Genomic DNA, 17,095 nt, shown 5'->3' on the forward strand with positions numbered 1-17,095 from the left:
CCGAGCCGCCCGCCCGCCCCTTCTCCCCTCCCCGCCCGCCCGCCGCGCCGGCAGGCAGGGAGAGAGGGAGGGAGGGAGCGGCGGGGGCGGCTTCGCCCGCGGGTGCGGGCGGGCGGCAGCGCCGGGGGCGGAGGGGGGGCTGAGCTCGGGGCCGCCCCGGGGGTCGCCCGGCGCCGCCGCCGCCTCGGCACAGCCGGGATCGCCCTCACCCACCCGGGCTCCCCTCAGCCCCCCGGGGCCGGCCCTGCCTCGCATCCCGCCTGGCCGGGCTCCAGCAGGGCCGGGCCGGGCCGGGCCGTGTCCCCCGGGCCGGGCCGTGTCCCCCGGGCGATGCGCTGACCCCGCACACGTCCCCGGGACCAGCCGGGTGGATTCGCCCGTACCTGAGGCATCTTCCGCAAGCATGCAAATCGTAGCCACCAGCAACTAAATACATACGTACCGTTAATTACGTGTTTACATACACCAAGCACGTCCCTGACAGGCAGCACGACGGGCCCGGGGACGGCTCCCTGCACCTCCCTGGTGCTGCCAGGACAGGGAAAGATGCGGGCCACATCTGTGCCCTGCCTCAGGTGGCATCTGAGGGACACCCGGCATTTCTTTGACACCTGAGTGTGGCAGGTTTAACCCTGTCACACGAAGGAGGTTTTAATCCTGACCTCCCTTTGCCTTCCCTGCCACTGGGGAGATGAGAACAGGCTTACAGCACTTTATTATTTATTTTCCCCCAGCTCTGGTCAATCCTCTTTGCTCAGGCCTGGATCGCTGCTGATCGTCCGAGCCCTCGGCAGCACCGGGTGCCCTGGCTGCAGTGTGCAGGGCTGAATTTGGCCCCTGTGACTTCCTCCCGTGTGGGACGCCCGGTGGTTTCTCTTGTCTCCTGTCACAGATAATGCAAAGGCCGGTCCTGAAGCAGCAGCTCGGTGCAGCAGGCAGGAGGGACAATGGGGACAGAGCAGGGACCAGGGGACACGCAGCAGGGGTCCCAGCCTGCCGGCTCAGCTGTGCCTTTGTTGGCTCAGTGTTGGGCAGGGCACCCGGCTCCTGCAGCGCTGGTCCCCAGCCCTCCCCAGGCAGTTCCTCACCTTCCCAGAGCATTGCAAAACAGTCCTTGTTCTGTTCCGAGAGATGCCTGCGGTTCTTTCACGCCTCTCAGGCTTTTTCCCTTGAAACTCCAGCGCCGGAGTCAAGTGGTTATGTCAAAATGTGTTTGCATTTGAAACAAAAAAGAGTTTCTCAGCCTTGTGACCCCAGAGGGAAGTTTGTGACTACGTGTGGGCTTGGCTGCCTGGAGCGGCCCGGCCTGCTTGGGAGCACCTGCAGCCCCAAGGGTCTCTCTGCCTCAGGGAGTTTGGAGCCTGCTTGCTTTTGGCCCCCCTGTCTGCACCACACTAAAGTTCCATGCTGATACGCAGCACTGGAAACTGCAAAATATCACCCTTGCTCTGCAGAAGCTTCTCACTGAGAAAAACACCCAAAAAAGGAGCCAAAGGGGTTTGCCAGTGCAGCACTCCAGCAGCCCCGCTCTCCTGGAGATGGTCTGTGCTCATCCCAGGTGTTTTTCCCAGCCGTGGGATCAGCTGGATCAGCCCCGTGTCCCCGTTCCCAGCCCGGTGCTGCCCGCAGGAGAACCCCACGCTCGGGGACAGGGGACACCACTGCCGCCCTGGTTATTTCCCTCCCGGCCGCTCGGTTATTTTTGTTAACGCTTATTAAGGAAGACTTGGGAGAGCTCTTTGTTAAGGGCTCACACTCACTTCAATTAAAGGCTAAGAAAACTACCCAAGCGTATCACTGACTCATCGGAGAAATCCCGACCCGCACGTAGCCGCCTAAACTCTGTTCTTGTTTTCACAGCTCAAGGAGCGAGAGGGGACACGGGAACAAAACCTGCCAGACTCGCAGCTAAGTCAGACGAGAGGGAAACGGAGCTGGAGGAGCTGGAGCCCACTTCCCCCAGGGCAGTGCCAGGCTGGGCCCTCCCAGCCCCGCTTCACCCCGGCGCTGGGACTCCCCGGGGGAAGGACTCGCTGGAGCTCTGTTTAGAAAGGGCAAGTCTGTGCCAAGCCTGACGAACCTTCCTTTACCCAGAATTATAACTGGAAGTCTAAAAAGCCGCAGTGTTTGAAAACACATATTTACATTATATATGCCCCAAAGCAGAATAAACAAAGGTTAGATTTGTAAACTCTCCATCTTAATTAAAGCAGCGCTGCTTAGGACAAACCCACATAACAGGCGGCTTGAAGTGTTGTGTTATTTAATTTATACCTTGCAGCTCCCTCAGTCGTGGAGCTGGGACAGCGATAGCATCAGCAGCCGCCCCGCTGTGCAGGCACAGGGAATTTCTAGGGCACTGGGAGCCGTGTGGCCCATTTACCACCCTCCCGAGGCTGCACTTTTCTGCCTTTTCAAACTCAAACCTTCCCTTCTTCTCCCCTGGCACTTCCCACATTGTTAGGAAGGAGGGAATGCTGCCGGGGGTCTCCTGCCCCAGTGCCAGTGCCCAGGCTGCTGGTGGGCAGCGCCAGGGCCGGGCCAGCACCGGAGCTGCCCCTCGGTGCCACAGCCGCGCTCTGCCCGGTGCCAGCACCGCATGGGATCCCCGAGCTGCTGCTGACAGCCCCTGCTCCGCTCTGCTGGGCTGCGTGTGCTTGCACCGCTTACAATAGAGACTGTGGCCAAATATTTCAGCTTTGCAGGAGCCCCTTTCTGTTCATGCTCTGAGTGCCACAGCGGGCTTTGAATTTCGCAGCTCCGTGGGGCTGGAGAGCCCTCGAGAGTGTAAATAAGCTGCGCTGATGGTGCTGAGAATGTGCTCCCCGCAGGCAATTTCCCAAGTTCTGTCTTCGCTTTCTCTCTTTGCAGCCTTGATTCCCTCTCAAAGTGATCAGGGACACTGAACAGAGACAGCGAATTCCATCTGCGGGAATCAGGGGTGGAAGCAGAGTGTGCCTGCGGGAGGAACCCTGGGGTGATCCAGCATCCTCAGAAGAGCATCCCACGGTCTCCCAGCGCCCAGCTCCTGCTGGACGAGCATCCCTGACCCGCAGCAAAGCGAGGGTGGAAGGTGCTGCAGGGAGAAACAACCCATTTACTAGGCAGAGGAAAAGGAAAAGGAAAAGGAAAAGGAAAAGGAAAAGGAAAAGGAAAAGGAAAAGGAAAAGGAAAAGGAAAAGGAAAAGGAAAAGGAAAAGGAAAAGGAAAAGGAAAAGGAAAAGGAAAAGGAAAGCTCTTGGCGGATGGCTGCCCGCAGTCACAGGCTCCATCCCGCCCTCGAGGGTGGCAGCGATGCCCCATCCTGCCCGGGCCACTCCCAGCCGGGAGCGCTGCCACTGCCGAGCGCCGGAGCTGCTCGCAATTAGCGCATCTGAAAGATCGCCTCACTTTCCAAAAGAGGGAAATCGGAGGCAGGAAATCCCCAGCCAGCTCGGCTGAAGCGCGGAGAGGCAGGACGAGGAGCCAGGGAAAGGAGGCTGTCCCTGGCACTCAGCAGGGATGGCCGAGCGCTGCTCCCTGCTCGGCTGCCCCGGCTTTAGCCCCGAGCCCCGAGGCGCGGGGATGTGAGGAGGGACGGAGGGAAGCGGAGGAGCCGGGGGGATGCCCAGGGCAGAGGGGCTGTGTACCAGGGCACAGGGGCTGTGTACCAGGGCACAGGGGCTGTGCACCAGGGCGGGGGGGCTGGGTACCAGGGCAGAGGGGCTGGGTACCAGGGCAGAGGGGCTGTGTACCAGGGCACAGGCGCTGGGTACCAGGGCAGAGGGGCTGTATACCAGGGCACAGGGGCTGTGTACCAGGGCCACACGCTGCGGTGACAGCAGGGACACCGCTCAGGGCTCCCTGGGCAGGAAAACCTCGCGGTTACTCCATGCTTTAAGCATTCCCTGGTAAAAGCATTCCCATGGCAAACTGCCCCGCCACGCTCCCTCCCTTCCCTGCGCTGCTCCCAACTCTCCCTTCCCGCTGCCCCTCCTGCACCCGCTGTCCCCCTCTGCCGCAGCCGCCGTGGGGAGCCCTTCGTGCCTCCGGGATCTCCTCATCCTCCTGATCTCCGCCAGCCCCGGGGCTCCAGCGCTGTGGGGGCACGGCAGCGATGCTGCCCCGGTACCGCTCCCGCCGCAGCCCAGCGCGGCTCTCCCGGGCCGCCCGCCCGGCCCCGGGGCTCGGGGCTCGCCGGGACCGAGGGGGGACGCCCCGGGCTGTGTTTGGCCCTGCGGCCAAGGGAAGTGCCCTTATCTCTTCCCACCTCCTTGTCCCCAGCCGTGCCCGGGCTAATCTCTGCTTGGCACCTTGAGCGCCGCAGTGCTCCCCGCCGCCGGCACCAGCGGCTTTTTGTTGTTATTTTGGTAACCTCCGTCACAACTTTTTCTTTTTTTAATGCCATAGAACGGCCGCTGTCATCTGCGCCCCACGGAGGGAAGAGCCGCCCCTCGGTTGTCAGCCCGGCCCCGGGGATGCTGCGGCCTGCGGGGTCACTGCCGTGCCCATCCCTGGGGACACAGTGGGGACACCCCGGGACAGCCCGGGACAGCCGCACACGGGGCTGGGCACTGGTGGCACATGGTGGGGATTGCCCACACTTAATATCAAACCCCAGAATCGTGGAATGGCTTTGGGCTGGAAGGGATATTGAAGATCATCCAGTTGCACCCCCCTGCCATGGGCAGGGACACCTTCCACTAGACCCAACTGCTCCAAGCCTCATCCTTGAACACTTCCAGGGATGGATGGGGCAGCCACAGCTCCTGTGTGGCCTTGTGATTGACAGGGTGTGCACAGACATTGGGGGATCACAGCCTTTTCTGTCCTGCATGGGACATATCAGAGCCCTCCCGGCAGGTGCTGCCAACCCCTGCTCACCCCCTGCCCCGGGCTGCCCTTTGAACCTGCTGAACTCTGCTGCTCTCCAGGAAAACTGTTTCCCAGTTTGATTTGCAAACTTCCCGAGCCAGAGCCGTACCAATTACTTAGCAGCACGCTGCTGCGGTTAATCACCAGTGACCATTTTTAGTAATAATTCCTGCGGGGCCAAGGGCTGCAGGGAAACATCCGCTCCCGCCTCGCTCCCCTTCCCACCATCTGCCCCGGCTTCTCCCGGGCACGGGATGTACAGCTCAGGCACATCAGGTCAGTGCATTTAGGGAAAAACACGGCCGCTGAATTAGAGCAGCCCAGCCAGCGAGGAAATCCTCGCGCTAATCCCTGATCTTTCACTGACACACGGCAAAGCTCGCCCAAGCCGCTGCTTCCCTCCTCCCCGGCCACAGCTGGAAAACACGGATAATGCTGCATTACCTTCCCTGCAGGGCTGCTGCGATTAATAGCAGCAGAGAGCTCCGAAATCCTCCAGGGATGGCGATGGCAGGGATTAATACTCGGCTAGATGGTCCCCCAGGACCATTTGCCAATGCCGTGCCCCATTTTCTTTATTCTTTGCTATTTACTTTTATTTTTTTCTGGGACCTGGGTGGTGTTTAATCTCATTTGGCAGTTATGGATTGTCTCCAAAATAATCAATGTTTGTGCATTCATCTGCATCGCTCAGCTGATCCCACAGGGATGAGCATCCAGCACTGGCGGGAGCCTCGGGCAGAGCATCCCTGCTCTCACTGGCCAAGGAACCAACTTTGCTCCGTTTTTCCAAGGGGGAAACAAAACCTTTGGTGGTAGCAGGCAGCTCTGCTTCAAATTAATTTTGGTGCCGTCGGGAAAATATCCTGTGTCATCCTGCAAATCAGGCAGAAAATGGTGCTCCCCACCACGCCTCCCGTCCTGCCTGCACCCCGCGTACTGTAAAGCCACACACGTGTGAGGATGGAGAATCAACGGATCCAGAGCCTGCACAGCGGAAATTTTCCCCCTTGTGTTTCATCTTGTATCAAAAATCACGACAAAAATACAGCCTTGCCCTTTGTCAGAAGGAAAACACGCAGAGTTCAGCAAACTGCCAAGTTTTCCATGTTCAAATTTCCGCTGGCAGCTGCTCTCCGCAGCATCCAGCCAGTCAAACGCCCCGTGGGATGCAGCCAGCCCGGATCCACGCTGGCACATCTTCCCAGGTCGGCATCGGCGGGCCCCGAGCTCGGCGGGATCTGTCACGTCAGCAGCTGCGCAGAGGGCAACCAAGTCATGGAGAAACCGGCATTTCTTCAGAAAATCCAGGTCCCGAAGCGTGAATCGCGGCTGAGTCACTGAAACACGAAACTCACTAAAGGGATGAATTAGAGCTATTAGAATATAGAGGTAATTATTCATGTGAACAATGCCCTGCTCGATTCTTTAATGATTACACAAATTAGTGCATAAAATTATGTTAATGGCTCCGCAGAGGTGAGCGGGGTCCCCCTCAGCACCCGGGAGCGAAGCGAGGGAGAGCCAGAGCCGGGAGAGGCTGCAGCGCATCCCGCGGCTGTGCCAGGCCCTGTGCCCGTCCTGGCCCGCAGCTCTGCCAGGCTCCGTGCCCGTCCCACGGCTCTGCCAGGGCCTGTGCCCATCCCACGGCACTGCTGGGCTCTGTGCCTGCCCTGCGGCTCTGCCCGGCCCCAGGACAATCCTGCGGCTGTGCCAGGCTCTGTGCCATCCCATCCCGCAGCTCTGCCCGGCTCCAGGGCCATCCTGCGGCTCTGCCAGGCTCTGTGCCCATCCCACGGCACTGCTGGGCTCTGTGCCTGCCCTGCGGCTCTGCCCGGCTCCGGGACAATCCTGCAGCTCTGCCAGGCTCTGCCAGGACCATCCCACAGCTCCTGCAGCTCTGCTGGGCTCCGTGCCCATCCCATCCCGCAGCTCTGCCAGGCTCTGTGCCCATCCCGCAGCTCTGCCAGGCTCTGTGCCCAGGACCATCCTGCAGCTCTGCCAGGCTCTGCCAGGACCATCCCACAGCTCCTGCAGCTCTGCCGGGCTCCGTGCCCATCCCATCCTGCAGCTCTGCCCTGCTCCATGCCTGTCCTGTCCTGCAGCTCTGCCAAGCTCCGTGCCCATTCTGTCCTGTGACTCTGCCAGCTCTGTGCCCATCCCATCCCGCAGCTCTGCCCGGCTCTGTGCCCATCCCATCCCGCAGCTCTGCCCGGCTCTGTGCCCATCCTGCAGCTCTGCCAGGCTCTGTGCCCGTTCTGTCCTGTGACTCTGCCAGCTCTGTGCCCATCCCATCCTGCAGCTCTGCCCGGCTCTGTGCCCATCCTGCAGCTCTGCCAGGCTCCAGGACCATCCCACAGCTCTGCCGGGCTCTGTGCCCGTTCTGTCCTGTGACTCTGCCAGGCTCTGTGCCCATCCCATCCCGGCAAGGACCACGCAGTGCGGGTGGGCACATCACTGGCTCACCTTCAGGCGTGCGGGAGAGGAATTTTAGGGGATGCTTATTACACAGGGAACTGCCTGGAATCCTCATTTCTCCCAATAATTCAGCTTTCTCTTTGAAAGCGCTCCAAGTGCAATTCCAGATAAACGTCTCTCCCCGTGCAGGTGCAGCGAGGATCGTTCTGCACTCGCCATGGGGGACTCTCACCAAAGCTGGGGCTGTTCTAAGCCAATCTAGAAATTACCCTGATTTTGCTGCACAGCTAAAAACTTTGCTGTTATCAGGAGCAAGAAACCTCACGGCACAACCAACGCAGAGAGATCAATGAAAGAATCCCCTGTTCTAAAGCAGAAGTTTCTGTTAGTAAAAAAAAAAATCAAAAAACCAAACAACAGAAAGAAACCCCAAACTGCGGTTTCTGGGAGAAACCACAAGTTTTCTAACCGTTTCTATTTCGGAGCTAGCCTGGGGTTCATTGAGCACAGGGCTGTGGGACGAGGTGCAGTCAGGAGGAGAGGTTCTCTGCTCTGCAGGGCACAAAGGCGGCTCTATCGCCCGGGCTGCCGGGCAGCTGCGGCCGAGGGCGGCACGGAGGGGGCACCCGCCCCGGGCACACAATCGCCCTCAGTTGTCCCAACAAAGCAGCACTATGGGAAGGGCAGGAGCAGCGCAGCGGATTCCCTGCGGGAACGGCGCTGCCCGGCCAGGGAACGCTCCCTGCCCGCTGTGCAGCACAAACTCACCCGCTTCTGCATGGAAAAATGGTGTAGGAGAGGGGGCTGCCCTTAGATATCCCTTCTGCTTTAACAAAGGCAATTCCACTTCCCTGCCCCTTTCCACCTCCAGAGAGAATGGCCTCTCAAAAGGTTTCGTTTCAGGAAGAACACGTTCATGAAAGAGGACACCTTGCCTTGGTTGGCACTGCTGAAATCCCAGCAAATACCTTCCGGGAAAGGTGCTGGGGGAACAGCGTGTTCCCAGCAACACACGGGGACGGTAAAACCAATGCCAGCCTTGCCCACCGGCCCCAGGCAGCAGATTCCCCACGGGGGAAGTCAAACGGGCACCTCCTCATTCTCTTTCACCCTCGCAGAAGCTGAAGGGCAAAAGAGAGGGCACCGGGCTCCCCGGGCTGTGCCAGGCACGAGTGTTGTTCCCAAAACTCACCAACTCCTCATCATCTCTGTCACAATGTTAATGAACTCATAACGTGCTATAATTAAAACCTGAGAGTGTGTCAGGAGGCACAGCCTCCTCAGTTAACTTCTCCTAATGCTGTCAAACCTGGTTCATAGCACATTTCTGAGATATTAATTTAATTCCTCTATTTTATGTCAATCAGAGAAGATGATGCTCCCCTTGAGGACGGTGGAGCACGCTGGATCAGAATCTGAAATTAAAACACAGGGCACTTGGGGAAAGCCTTGCTTCACCCTGTGGTTTCCCTGCTCCAGCACTGCCTGCAGCACGGTGACGGAAACAATTTTATGGGGAAAAAGGGAACGCACGAGAGCTGCACAGTGGGAGCAGAGCTATTGCAGGATCTCTCAGTGCTTCACAGACACCGCAGCTGGGACACGCAGCACAAAGTGAGGGGGTGATGCTGGAGCGGGAACAGACCAGCACCTCCTCCTGGAGCGACCCCAGCTCTCCTCTTGGAGGGGGAAAGCCAAAACGAGGGACAGGCTCTGTTCCCTCCCATCCTCCAGGTGAAAGGAAAGCATCCTCTCTGCGCCATGGAGGATTGCAGCCTTCGGGCAGAGGTGTGGTCCCCACCGCCTCCAGTCAGCTTTCCAGGAAGGTGACACTCCACAAGTCCCAAAGTAGAGAACGTTGTGTTCCCACTTCCTCTTCAGCGCCCTCCTGGAGCATCCACAGGGTGATCCAAACCACTGAGATCATCTCAGGAGCAAACATTCCTCACGTAGCTCCCGCTCCAGCAGTCGATCCACACTTGGAGCACATCCTGCACCCACCAGCTGCCTGGTGCCAGAAGCAGGACTGACAAATTCCAGCCTGAATTCTGAGTTCCAGCCTTCCTGCAGCTCCAGCAAACACCCTGCACAGGGAATTGAATTCTGAGTTCCTGCCCTCCTGCAGCTCCAGCACAGGAATTCCATGTCCGAGTTGGCTGAATAGTCCCTGAAATCGGTGCTCCACACATCAAGGAGCTCCTGGAGAACCTGCCTAGAGCCACCAGCGCTGTCTGGACCCCCTGGCTCAGAGCTAAGGGCTGGATTTCAAAGCAGACACAGCGATCCCTGAGGAGTGCTGAGGGATCCTCACTCCCCGTGGGTCCTTGGGAGAGGGATCCTCTCCCACCTCCAGTCCTGGCACACCAAACTCCTCAGGTGTTGCTTTGTGAAACACCCCGAGCACGCCCGTACCCTTCTAAATCCCTTTCCTTCAGCACCAGCGATGGAACAGATCAATTCCCAGTCCAGCCTGGGGTTTCTGGGCTGAAGTTCACCTTCGCTGCCCCAGCTCACACCCGTGCCCATGCAGCCCCCACTGCCCTTCCCACATCCCAACACACTGCTCTGGCCACAGCCACCCCTGGCACACCTCCTTTGGGCACCCAGCCATCCAGGGGAAGGTGTCCAGCCTGGCCACAGGCTGCCCCAGCCCAAGGATTACACAAGATCCCCACTCCTGCTCCACCCACCCACCCAGTAATGGCCACACAGACCAGTTCTGCCCAGTCCATCCCCAGGACAAGCCCAGGAATCTCCACTTTCCCTAGGTGATCTCCTATCAAGCACGGAGAATTCCTTCTCTTCCCCTCCCCTCCACTGGATTCCACCCCTCTCCCAGGGAACCGATCCTTTATTGAGGAAAGCTCAGCCACGGGCGCTTCCTGTGGAACACTCCGGCTCTGTTCCACACAAAAGGCTTTTGTCCCATCCCAACGCCAGGACGAGACTCTGCGACCAACAATGACACGGGCCGTGTTTTTGTAAAAATTTTATTTGTCAAAGAAAAAAAGCAATGGCCAATTGAAACCTACATCATCTTTTAACTCCAATTTTGGTCTTTAAATTTAGAGAAATGACTTATTTACTTTTTAATTTTTTTTTAAAACAAACCCCCCTTTTTCCCCTTTAAGGTTTACCATCTACTCGTGCTGAATCCTTCCAAGGAGATTGCTCCAGCGTACCTCTCCAGGTCCTCGCTTTGCTCCTTTTACCAAAAAAATGCAAAACTCCATCGTGCATCTTAAGGGCTCCAATCGTCAAAAATAGGAAAAAAATATCTTTGGAATAGCCAATTGAGTTGAATAAAAAAATCCACACGAATGCGGTTTGGTTGGGGCAGGAATCCACTCCTATGTTCCTGGTAATTTGATCCCGCTCCATGAATCCTTGTAATTCAGCCTCCCTATCCTATCCACATTATGATTTGAATCCAATGATCCAGCTCCAAGGATTGGGATCCAGTGAGCCCTCTCCAATCCAAACCTTTATAACCAGCAAAACCAAAAAAGAGGAGGCAAAAAGTTAGATACTGTAATGAAAAAATAGGATTCTGGGGAATGATCAGTTATGTTTGCCATCAATTAATTCAGATGTACAGTAATAACTATCAATTCCCCAAGACAAACTTTCCAATGGTGATGCTCAGATAGTTTCTTTAGAAACGTTAACTACTATTGGAGGAAACATTGTAAATATTTACAATATGTCAACTGGAAATGCCAACATACTCAGCGCATTGGTGGGTACGAGGTTTTGTGGTTGTAAAAAATGGTTTTACTAAACTGGAAAAGCTTTAACTGCTCGGTCTATCCACCTACTATGGAATGGCTGGACTACAGCTGCACTCCCAGCTGGAGGGAACATTTACAATCGGTGTTTTCACACGGATCGTGAGTCAATCGTGAATTAGTCTGAGGGGGCAGGGCTGAGACTTAAATTATTCCCCACTAGGTTTGCTATTTTTATTTTGCTTTCATTCTGGTACTTATAAAAATGCAACAGCCACGCTGTATCAGTCACACAGAGGACATGCAGATTTTAGCAGTATTGATATTATACTCTGATTGCAAGTTCTACTACAAGTGTACGGCTACTACGGACATGGACACTTGTAACCAAACGCTGCGGGACAAACAAACCAATACTTCCCCCCCGGCCCCGCTTACTGCTTTAGAGAACGAGAATGGAATAGAGAATTACAAAAGCAGGGATTTGGCCACAATTGCCCCCCCAGCAAAGAAGTTTTAAAAGAGAAGAGCAATCGCAGCCTGCGGTCACGAGGACATGCCTGAAGCCACACGTGGGGACACGTAGGTGCTTGGCCTCAATTCCCCTGTCTCTCAGTATAAGGTCAATACTGCCAAGTTCATCTGTGACAATAGCACTTGGAGTCATACCATTGCCTCCATTATTGATCTGATCCTCCTCAATCCTCCTTTTGACAATCCTAAAATGATTGACATGTGCTCCACAATCCTTTAATCCAAAGCATTCTTAATCCATCTCTTCAGATATGTCTACAGAAAGACACACGAAAAGGCAAGATAAAATGTAAGATCCCCCAGAAGAGACAAGTTAGCCACAAACATCCCAACATCCCCAGCTCGTCTCGACCACAGCGGAACACTGAGACATTTACACAGCAATACCACGGCTCCAAGAATGTTGGTATCGAACTAGAACTAAACCAGAACAATCCTGACTGACAGCAATTAAAATACAATTTACCAAAGACAGGAGGGGAATGTCGGTGTCGAGGAGCAAATACTCACTAGGGATTTTACACAAGAATGCAATTCAACACTTCAGCCAATTCGAGTAAAACAGTTGGAATTTGAAAAAAAAATATGAAAGACTGTACTAAGTAAAGGAAAACTGTGTACAACATGGGGTTCTACAAAAAGATCAGAGCTAGAGTGATGTTTATGTACGAGATCGGGATCTGCTGTGGCGGGGAGAGTAGCGTGGAGATCCTCTGCTTCTTCTTGGGGAATAACTGCGGCTTCTGCTGTTGCTGCGACTACGGCTCCTGCTACGACTACGGCTGCGGGACCGAGATCTTCCATAGCTTGGGCTTCTTGGGCCATCAACTTTAACACGGATGTAGGCAGTTTCTCCCTATTGGATAGACAGAACTTTCGATTGACACGTCGAGGCTGCAGGGCCATGTTTCAGGCATGCTGACAGACTGCAGACAGCGCTACTACGGCCGGGACACACAGCAGAGCTTACACGGCTATGTCCGGCCTGACCACACACTCACTAAGCTGCCTCCTAACCAAACAGCGACCACCACGCGTTCCTTACCTTCAAATCCTACTGTTAAGCCCCTTGTATCCAATTCTGGCCAAAGAGAGTAAGTGTGATACCTACCTCGTGAGATCTAAATTTAGTGTTATCCAGCTTTCGCACAGCGTAGGTCATGTCTTCCTTCCGCACAAACTCCACGACACCAGTGCCATCTCGGAAAACATCAGCATAACATACATCACCTGCTTCACGCATGTGATCCTTTAAATCCTGCCAACTTCCACTTGGAGGCAGCCCTAGGGAAAACCAAAACGTGACTTTAAAACCGGATTAGAGCTCCTGTACTGCAGCAGCAGAGCAGAGGAGCGCTCAGCATCGCGGGGACACCAAAGCACATGGGGCCATGCTTTTTAAGGAGAAGCTGGCAGCAGCACCGCGCCTGCAGGACCCCGGGGGAGCACTTAGGCTAAGAGAGAGAGAGAGAGAGAGCAATGACTCACCCGAGACGATCACTCTGTACTCCGAGCGCCGGGACGGCGGGCCGTACCTGCCCCGGGGGGCTCCTCCGCCCCCGCCGCCGCCGCCGCCTCTGCCGGTGCCGCGGCCGCTCCGAGGGAACTCCACGCGGAGGCGATACCCATCGTAGTCGTAGCCGTCCCGCCCGTAGACGGCGTCCTCCGCGTCCCTGCGGGCGGCACGGGGCGGGCGGTGAGCGCGGCCGCCGCACCCCCGCCCGCCTTTGTTCGCGCTGCCCGCCCGCCGCTCCCCGCCGGGCCCCGCCACCGCGGCCCGCTGCTCCCGGGGGGCTCCGGGCAGCCCGGGGGGCCCGGGCAGCGCCACAGGGGCTCACCTGGGGTCCTCGAACTCGACGAAAGCGAAGGGCGGGCCCCCGCGGCGGTTCTTCAAGTCGATGTCGCGGATGGCGCCGTACTTGTAGAACACGTCCTCGATGTCCTTGGTACGGATGTCGGGGGGCAGGTTCCCCACGTAGATGCGGCAGTCGTTGTTGCCGGCCGGGCCGCGGATGACGCCGCCGCCGGACATGGCGAGGTCGGCAATGTTGGCGGCGGTGCGGGGCCGGGCCGGGCTCTCGGGGCGCTCCGCCTCACCTCACCGCCGAGCGCCGCTCCAAAATGGCGCCCGCGCCTCCGCTCGCGCGGCCTCTGCGCGCACCGATCCCACCGCGGGCCGCACCACCGGCCGCAGCACCGCCCGCAGCAACGGCGGCGCAGCGGAGCGCGCGCGCGTCTTCCGCCGCGCCCTCAGCCTCCCGCCGCGCGCATGCGCGGTTCCGCCGCAAAGTAGTCCCTCGGTTCTTGCCGCCGCGGAGCAGCCGAGTCCGTACGGGGGGCCGCGAGGCTGCGGGAGTTCCGTTATACCGTGCGGAGCCTGCGGTCCCCGCGGCACATAAAGGACGCTCCTCCCGGTAGCGGCTCAAACGGCGGAGGCCGCTGGCGTCACGTCCGGTGCGGCTCCCCGCGCCTTTAGGCCCGGCCGGGGAGGGCGCGGCCCACAATGCACCGCGCGGGACGGCGGGCGCGCTTGGCGCCAAGAGCGGGGCCCGCCCACAATGCACCGCGGTGCGGCGGCATGGCGCGGGCCCGGCCGGGCCCTCATGGCCGCGGCTGTGTGCCCGGTTCTGTGCCCGGCTGTGTGCCCGGCTCTGCCTCTGCTCTGTGCCCCCTATGTGCCCGGCTCTGTGCCCGGCCCTGTGCCCCCCTGTGCCCGGCTCTGTGCCCGGCTGTGTGCCCGGCTCTGCCTCTGCTCTGTGCCCCCTGTGTGCCCGGCTCTGTCCCCAGTTCTGTTCCCGCCCTGCCCGGCTCTGTGCCCAGCTCTATCCCCCAAAGTGCAAGGGCAGTGTCACAGGCACATTCTTCTCTCTCCCAGGATTTTTCATAGAGGTGCACAGAGGAAAAAAGAGAAAACAATTTCTATTTCTGCTCCTCCTTTTTCCCATGTGGAATGTGTTTGGAGAATTGCTTAACTGGGTGATTGCTTGGTTGGGTTCTGGTGAGGATTGTTTGAGCCTGATGGCCAATTCAACCCACCTGGGGCTGGACTCTCAGAGAGGGGCATGAGTTGTGAGTAATTAGATTTGGGAGTTAGAAAAAGTAAGTAGTTCTAGTATCTCCTTTAAATAGTGTATTAATGTATTATAGTATAGTTATAATAAAGAAATTGTTCAGCCTTCTGAACTGGAGTCAGACATCAGCATCTCTTCCCAGCGGGTTCACTTGCACTTACAATAGGGCAGCACGTCTCTGCCCCAGGGTTTTCAAGGAGAAATGTCCCTGTTGGGTCCCCGAGGGTTAAATAACAGCAGAGAGGGGTGTGAGAGCCCATCTTCACAAGGGCAAAGGGTAAATTCCTGACTGCCTGGCCATGTTCTGCATCTGTGACAGAGTTTGGGGTTTCACAGTTCTCTCTCCCATGGGACACAACATGGGGAGCAGCCCCTGTGGTCCCAGCGTGGATCTGTGTAACCTCAGGGGTGATTTGGGGCAGATAATGGGCTTTGAAGATTGAACAAGCTGCTCACAATTTAACAAGCTGTTGGGTTATTTGCCAGCTCACCAGAAACACTTTATGGAGTTCCCATCCCTGGAAGTGCCCGAGGAGTGTCAGGACTGGCACTCAGTGCTGATGGGCCCAGGATTGGACTCTGATCTTGGAGGTCTTTTTCAAGCTACAATTCAGGGATTCTGTGATCCCAGGGCAGGCTGGGTGGGCTCGGAGCAGCCTGGGACAGTGGGAGGTGTCCCTGCCATGGCATGGATGAGCTTTAAAGCCCCTCCCCACCCAAACCTTTTTGTGATATTAAAAAAACCTAACAAGTCCTCTTGCCACCAAAAAATAACCCCACAAAGATCCTGATTATGCTTTTCCCAGGTGTAGGGAAACTCCATTTCTTGCCAAGAAATGAGTCTCTGTTTTCAAAAACTCATTAAAACCACTGAAAGTTATTCTTAAAGGCATCATGAACCAATGGTAAGTCTGCCTGCTTGGTGAAAACCCCATTGCATAATTTCTTTTGTGTCTTAATAATCCTCATAACTGCTCTAAATTGTTCTCTTAATTACCTTAATGAAGTGTCTCTTTATAGCAGTATTAGATGTTTTCTTCCTCATGGCTTTCCTTAGGTCTGTGTTATCACTGGAGTGTTCAGTTGGATATGCTGCACAATACTTATTTTTCAGAGTCACTTTTGGCTCTCTAGCAAAACACATATGTGGGGAATTAATAAGTTATGTAGAAAATAAATTACTGGGAAGGCAAAGGCAAATCATCTTTCTGAAAAAAGAAGCCAAATACTCTAAAATGACAAGTTTTTGTCCTCAAAATGGGAGCAATGGAAACCAGGGCTTTCCAAGGGAGAATAATGCAGATATTAGCCACATAACATCATTGCTTATTGTTATTCCTGATGAAACTCGGGAGGCAGGAGGTTTCCCAGGCAGAGCTGCGGGGCTGGGGCTGTGGCCCTCGGCTGTCATCGCCCAGCTCTGTCCCAGAGAACCTGTTTGTCCTAATCCTGCCACAGAGCATCCAGCTGGATTAGTCCTGACTAATCTCACTGTGTTGCAAAATAGCACTTCATCAAAGCCCAGATTGTCTGGGAGAAAAGGGTGGGTTTTTAAGAGGCATCCGAAGTAATTTTTCTTTTTTTGAGAACTGAGCAATGAACTGTTCAAACTTGTAATTTCCCTCCTGTAACTGTCCTTTGGAATCTGCTGCTGGAGGGGTTTCCTTGGCATTTCACCAGGAACTTGAAACCACACAGGTTGTGTCTTTGGAGTGAAATACAAAGCTGATTTTTGGGTGTGTGTGTGTCCATTTTAAACAGTGCTTCCAAGTGATTAAACTGACTGTTTTGCATGTAGGGAAAAAAAAAAAAGATCCAAAAATACCAGTCTGACTTTTTCAGAGAAACTCTGAGCCCAAGATAAGACAAGGAAAGTGTGTGTAAGCTTGAAAATAATTCCCACAGCAGTGGATGGTGACAGAGCTCGTTTTGTTTATGCAGATTTAACTGCAAGCAAAGAGATTTCCTCTGCACATGCTGGGGCATGTCTGGATGCAAACAGAAAACACAGCACACTGCCAGTGGGAATTTTTCCTGGAAGCCAGCCCAAAAGGACACACACAGGTGGGGACTGAAAGGAGAAAAGCCAAACAAGCAGAGGTAGCACCACCGGAATTCAAATGGTCCCAGGTGGATTGGGAATGCTAATTTTTTAAATGTCCAAAACCCTGCTGTTTTTCCTTTCTGAGAACAGCCACACCCCACGATGTGCTCAGATCCCACCTGGAGCAGAGTGACAGGGCACAGGGAAGCAGAATCAGTTAAATTGTGCGGGGTTATTTGTTGTGCTGGTAGCAATAAAAGGTTGATTTTTAAATATTAAAACCAATAAAATTCCTGGGTTTGCTGTGATTTCTGCTGTCTTGTTTTCATGTTACTTGGATTTGCAGTGATTCCCACAAGGCAGCACACCGTGGCCGGGGCTGGGAGGGAAAGGGGCAGCAGTTAGCACCGACCAGAATTTTCAGTGAGCCTCCCAGTCCATTTTCA

General features: G+C 55.8%; 1 protein-coding gene across 1 annotated transcript; it reads right to left on the minus strand.

Moving 5' to 3' along the window:
- Positions 1–10,246: 10,246 nt before the first annotated feature.
- On the minus strand, positions 10,247–13,720 carry SRSF1 (serine and arginine rich splicing factor 1). The gene is made up of 4 exons (XM_030288057.4): positions 13,373–13,720; positions 13,023–13,207; positions 12,646–12,818; positions 10,247–12,390 (listed from the first exon to the last, which is right to left on the minus strand). Exons 1-4 carry the CDS (start codon positions 13,564–13,566, stop codon positions 12,196–12,198), a joined length of 747 nt encoding a protein of 248 aa, XP_030143917.1. The 5' UTR covers positions 13,567–13,720; the 3' UTR covers positions 10,247–12,195.
- Between the last annotated feature and the right edge of the window lie 3,375 nt (positions 13,721–17,095).

This window comes from Taeniopygia guttata, chromosome 19 (assembly GCF_048771995.1).
Source record: "Taeniopygia guttata chromosome 19, bTaeGut7.mat, whole genome shotgun sequence".
Taxonomy (NCBI): domain Eukaryota; kingdom Metazoa; phylum Chordata; class Aves; order Passeriformes; family Estrildidae; genus Taeniopygia; species Taeniopygia guttata.

Excerpts from the sequence above, each read along its gene's own strand:
- SRSF1 (XM_030288057.4), bottom strand. The coding sequence starts at position 13,566 with ATGTCCGGCGGCGGCGTCATCCGCGGCCCGGCCGGCAACAACGACTGC. Across the intron at positions 13,208-13,372 it reads GTCGAGTTCGAGGACCCCAG|GGACGCGGAGGACGCCGTCT; the intron begins GTGAGCCCCTGT and ends TGCCGCCCGCAG. Across the intron at positions 12,819-13,022 it reads GTACAGAGTGATCGTCTCGG|GGCTGCCTCCAAGTGGAAGT; the intron begins GTGAGTCATTGC and ends GGTTTTCCCTAG.